This window comes from Centropristis striata, chromosome 16 (assembly GCF_030273125.1).
Source record: "Centropristis striata isolate RG_2023a ecotype Rhode Island chromosome 16, C.striata_1.0, whole genome shotgun sequence".
Taxonomy (NCBI): domain Eukaryota; kingdom Metazoa; phylum Chordata; class Actinopteri; order Perciformes; family Serranidae; genus Centropristis; species Centropristis striata.
The window spans coordinates 1,266,800-1,272,804 of record NC_081532.1 but is presented as its reverse complement, the minus strand read 5'-3'; the positions used below and the strand labels follow the sequence as shown (position 1 = coordinate 1,272,804).

The window sequence follows — 6,005 nt, the reverse complement described above, 5'->3', positions numbered from 1 at the left end:
TTATATGCTATATAGTAACGTTATTTGTCGCTCGATGCACAATTGTGGACAAAGAGTGGTTAGTTAACACCCAGTTTAGGCTAAAAAATGTTTTTTTATTAGTATCTGCATTTCTATTGGATGGAGTGATCAACTACAAAACGTATGACGGACTGTGCGCTAAAATGTGCAGCTAGAGTTCAAGATTATGATTTGTAAAGATTATGTATATCAAAACTAACTGCACTCACAAAGCAACTATCATGGAAATAATTCAAAAGTTCTTTTGTACATGTAATTTTCAAACGTGCCATTGAATGTCATTAACTTGAATTTCACACTGAGGTTTCCAAACCCAGGGCCAGTTCAAACACTCTCTGTGCATCCTCAGCAAGCATGTTGAGGATCGTGTTTAACATACTGTAGGTGGAGACAAAAGAGGAGACCATTGCTACTGGGATTCCAAATATTGGAATAAACCTGGACACTTCTTCTGCTGCCATTAACTTAGCTGCATTTCCAAATGGAAGAAGAGCCTTCAGGACAAGATCACGGGTTATTTTTTTTGCAGCCAGTGGTGAAACAATGATCTTCATCAGATCATCCAATGGCACATTTGATCTGTTAGCAAGGGAACGCAGTGATGGGATATCAAGACCAAACCCACTTACGTATCCTGTGACAACAACAACCAACACTTCCACATCAAGGACTAAAGAAAGCCCAGGAACTGGTATAGCTGCTCCAGCTGCACTAAGAAGAGCCCAATATTTTATATTGTATTGGAAAGCCTCTTTCTTCTTGTTGATGACCTCCAGGCTGATGTTGGGCATGGCCAACAGCAGAGCATGCCTCTTGTGTGCAGGAAGCTCTCTCCCTAAGGTTTTCCCCAAGAGAGGGAAGTCATGCAGCTCCAGCTGCAAACTGGACACCAGGAAGACTTGTGGAGACTTCACACCTTGTTGTTGAAGACCTGTGTCATGAAAGGAAAAAAACTTAAAATGACAAGACAGATGAAATAATTACAGCTTTCAAAAGGTACAACATCATGTGCATATCTCAAGACACATGTTATCGTATTATTATTTGTGTAGATGTTTTGTCACCGACTGCTTTTATCGAACCTTCTCCACCCAATCTAGGAAAGTCAGAAGTAGTTACATTTTTCCTAAGATCTGAACTTTCCTCCTCTGGTCTGTGTTTTGACTTTTTAAAGTTTACACAAAACTTCCTTGGGATTTGAACCAGTGACCCTCCAGTTACAAATCCGATTCCAAACCTCTCGGCCACAGACTGCCCTACAGTCACCTACAGTCATCCTCCATGGAGAATGAGAGGGGAGCTTCTATGAGCCTGCAGGTCACTACCAGAAGGTCTCTGACTGCTGTATGGACCTTTGTGCAGACTAGTTTCTCTAACTAACCACCTGTAGAATGTAAACCTGTCTAAAGTCTGGGATCTCTGAACAAAGAAATCAGGACTGTCTAACAACGGCTTTTAATTATGGACATCTTGTAATTATTCTCTCTGTTATTATTACAGTAATGATTACAGACTGTAAGTCACTTACCTTGAGTGCAGTTTTCCCTGATTTGTTTCAGAATCTTTTCAGCATTGAACTGTGACTTCTTTCTCTTCATCTTTCTTTCCTCATTATCTAAGTCATTGTCGATCTTTGAGCGAACAAAGTAGAACTTTTTCTTCATCTTCTGGATCTCCAGAGCGAGCTTCACATCATTTTCTCTGAATCGATTAGATGAGACGATGATGAAGAAGTCAAACCTTTCAAAATTAACATCCTGCAGATATTTGTCAGCTAGAAAGTTGGGGGTGCCAATACCAGGAAGATCCCACAGTGTGACGTTGGGAAAGTTAGGATGGGGGTATGCTGTAACCTCGATGGTGGTTTCTACACAACCAGTGGGAGCAGCTCCTTCATCACCATCATCTAAGCCTCTAAAGGCATTAACAAAGGAGGATTTACCAGAGCCTGACTCTCCTGTGACGGCAATATTTAGTGGAGTATTTTTCTTCTTCTCCAAATACTCCTGGATCTTTGCTACAGCTAAGGCTTGATTATTGTTTTCTAGTGCTTCTTTAATGTCTTCAGCTGCTTTGTTGTCAAGTGGATCTTCCATGGTGATCTTTGAAAACTGGAGAAATAGAGAATTAAAAGTTACCATTATTTTATAGGAAATAGTAAAAAAAAAATGCAGTAAGACAATGATCTAACATCATGCACATACAATCTTAAAAACAGACAAAGATCTTACATGTAAACTAAATCTTTAGAAGTCATTAAATATTTCCCCCTCTTCTGTTTCATAATGAGCAACATAACCTCAAACACACCGCATCACTTTGGCATAAAAAGATGAGTACAGAATTACACAGACACTCCACCCCCTGCTGTGAGGAGGTGATATATGCGGATACCATATTCCCACAATACTGATATCCTGCTGACATATATCTCATTCAATTTATGTTTTTTTTTTTTATCTCTATTCTTTCTCTTCTCTAACAACATTATTTTCAAAAGTTCTCACACTTCCCTACCAACTGAGCCTTCTGATGGAAAACATTTTTCTGTCCCTTGAGTCTATTTAAACCATTCTGGTCCATCCGCAACGCAATCACTTCCAACATTCACATACTGTACATATATGCAAGGGTCCCTGTGTCAGGACTTAGGCCTTTACCAATCTCCCCGATAAAAGGGATGCAAAAAGGGGAGCCAAAAATCATAGTACAACAAAGGTCAAGTAGGTGAAGGAAGGTGAAGAAGAAAAGGAAAAGAAAAATTCACTTTCATAAAAATAAAATTAAAATAGAAATCAAGGGGAAACCAATAATACCAATAATACCATAATAGTAGTGGCAGACTGGTTACTCCACTAATATATTGTCCAATTTATAGTCAGGCACTACACTAGAATAACCGTTACATTGATGGAAACTCAGACATCATGGTGGGACTTTAAGCCAGCCAAGGAGACTATGCAACAATACAAATGGGACCGACTGGTTACTTCTCAATCTGTGTATCATTCGTTCTTTCCATTTTCAATTGGCAATCAAAAATCAAATCATGAAAAATTGGTTATTTTGTTTGAAACTGCTCAGAGCGAGCTGATATGAAGGATAAACACTTTACCGTCATTCTTTCTCACTTTTTTTCAGTATAAAACTCTTACCAGCAGAGAGGAGATGAAGTATTAACGTTACATCAACACACCACCAAATTGCGTCGCGCCGAAAATGTATTTGTTGGGTCGACATGCGGTTTTCAGTTTTCAGAATAAAGTTACACAACCAGGCCAAAAAACAGATAAATATGGAAATAAGATTAATTGCATGATATTCACAGAACTGTTCACTATGGAATTTTAAAAAATAAATAAAACACATTTGGATATAGACTGTACAGTAAAATATTACATTATATTAGAATTCATAATAAAATGCACTTGAATATTTACTGTACAGTAAATATTCAAGTGCATTTTAAACTGATATTCCACACAGTTCAGATCACCCTAAAAAGAAACAAAACGACCAAAAAAAGTAATCAAAATGACCAAAAAAGACTCAAAATGACCAGAAAAGACACAAAATGACCAAAAAAAGACACAAATTGACCAAAAAAGAGACAAAATAACCCAAAAAAGAAAAAAAAATTCAAAAAAAAGAAACAAAATTAAAAAAAAAGAAACAAAATGACCAAAAAAGACACAAATTGACCGCAAAATGACCAGAAAAGACACAAAATTACTAAAAAAAAAAACACAAAATGACCAAAAAACACAAAATGATCAAAAAAAGACATTAAATTACCAAAAAGACTAAAACACATTACCACATGAACACTTTAACACAGTGTGGACAGAGCTGACTTCCAAAATGATTTGGCGACCCCCAGAAATCATCTCGCGACCCCAATTGGGGTCCCAACCCCAAGGTTGAGAACAGCTGCTCCAGAATGTACCTGAAGTTGAATTAGCGACTGGAAACAGACATTTTAATTTTAATAATTTCTTGATATAATGTAATTTTTTACTGTATATTTTAAAGAAAAATCCACAGTGAACAGTTCTGTGAATGTCATGCAATTAATCTTATTTCCATATTTATCTGGTATTTGGGCCTGGTTGTGTAACACTTCATTCTGAAAACTAAAAACCGCACGTCGACACATCTAATACATTTTCGGCGCGATGCAATTAAATTATTTCACGTGTGGTGTTCATGTAAAGTTAATACTTCATCTCCTCTCTGCTGGTAAGAGTTTTATACTGGAAAAAGTGAGAAAGAATGACAGTAAAGTGTTCATCCTTCATGTCAGCTCGCTTAGAGCAGTTTCAATGAATTTACCATAAATATCACAATACGGGTCACTACATCATATATTATTATTATAATATAGGGACGGAGGGTTTGACTACAGAGAAGCGAGTGACGGCTCACTGGACCGCAGTCAAACTTCCGGGTCACGTAAACCCGACCAATTAAATATTACAATCAAATTCCGTCCTAGTGCCCGTTTTTCATTTTGTATTTTTGATCTGAGCCTAAGATTGAAATATGAAAAAACAAGCATTTTTTTCATTTTATAATAGACAACAAATGACAAAATAACCAGACAATTTTTCATTATTTGATTTTGATTGCCAATTGAAAATGGAAAGAACGAATGATACACGGATTATTCACCAGGACTGAATTTGATTTTAATATTTAATTGGTCGGGTTTATGTGACCCGGAAGTTTGACTTGAGCAGAGATCTATTAATTCCTGAGTTACAGATTGATTTACAGATGATTTGTAGATTCTCCACCTTTTTTTGGACAATGATGGTTTTAACATCCCGCTGTGACAGGCAGGGGGAGAAATTTGTTCTTGCTACTCAAGGTGGCAAGAACAAGAACAAAGTTAGTTATGGCCAGGACATGTCATACTTTAAAAGATACTCAGATGAAGAACTCCTGGGAAGTCCTCATAGGGCCCTCCCACTGCAGCACACCTCACATTCAAATTCAAATTTCTGACCAATCACACAATAGTTATCGGACACCACACAAGAAAAAAATTCTGAATAACATCATTCTGTTCTTGCAGCCCTCAGAGAGAGAACACATTTCTCTGTTCTTGTGGAGTATTTATTAGCTTTCAAGATGTTCTCTTTATTTCCTCATATGGAGGCTTCACTGGTTCCTGTAAGGGAGATGACCTTTAACAAAGGGAGGCGTGTTTGTGCCTGATAGACTTTTTCAATATACAGTCCATGTTTAACTCCTCACTGTCTGTGCTCTGCATTATCTCTAGATCAGAGGAAATAGCCTGTCAGCTCTGGTCAGCATTAATTCATTTCTGATATCAATAAGCAAAGATAAAAGAGATCATTTAAATGCCTTAAATACCAATTGTAACCTCAATATATAATGATGTAAAACTGTGTAAAGTGTGTTACATTGGACAAAACTGCAGTGATGGAAACAGAAAAGTTTTGACCGAAATTTAATCAGATGTAACTTTAGAAGTCATGAACAGGAAAATGTAATGAACAATACTATGTATTTTGCAACTTTAAATATGTCTTATAACCATAAGTAAATATTTTTAAAAAAGTTAACAAATAAGTCTTACCGTATGAAGAACTTGAAACGTTGCTGCTCAAGAGGAAAAGTTACCTTCTGTTTCTGGGCTGTTGTACTTTTACAGTTGTACAGAGTTCAGCCCCTTAGACGCTCAATAAAGTGACCAATGAAAATGTCCTGCTGTGATGATGGAGACCAATCAGCATCACTCACATATCCACATTTTCAGTGAAAGCACGTGATTTATAAGAAATGCAGAGAGGGAGGGTGTTTGTTTCAGAGCTCAAACCTGTGACGTGCTGGCACTCATTTATTTAACCAGTTTTTCTAGCTGATCAAGAGCGGGTTTTAGCCTGTGATAGCCACACCTGCAGCCACACAGTAAAGTGGTGGTAACTCTTTGTTTCTTTCACTTTAAGCTCCCTTTT

The 6,005-nt window shown here is 37.2% G+C and overlaps 1 protein-coding gene across 1 annotated transcript; it reads right to left on the bottom strand.

Moving 5' to 3' along the window:
- Window positions 1-314: 314 nt before the first annotated feature.
- LOC131988111 (interferon-inducible GTPase 5-like) lies at window positions 315-5,648 on the bottom strand. Its single transcript, XM_059353134.1, has 3 exons — window positions 5,627-5,648; window positions 1,550-2,132; window positions 315-952 (listed from the first exon to the last, which is right to left on the bottom strand). Exons 2-3 carry the CDS (start codon window positions 2,115-2,117, stop codon window positions 315-317), a joined length of 1,206 nt encoding a protein of 401 aa, XP_059209117.1. The 5' UTR covers window positions 2,118-2,132; window positions 5,627-5,648.
- Between the last annotated feature and the right edge of the window lie 357 nt (window positions 5,649-6,005).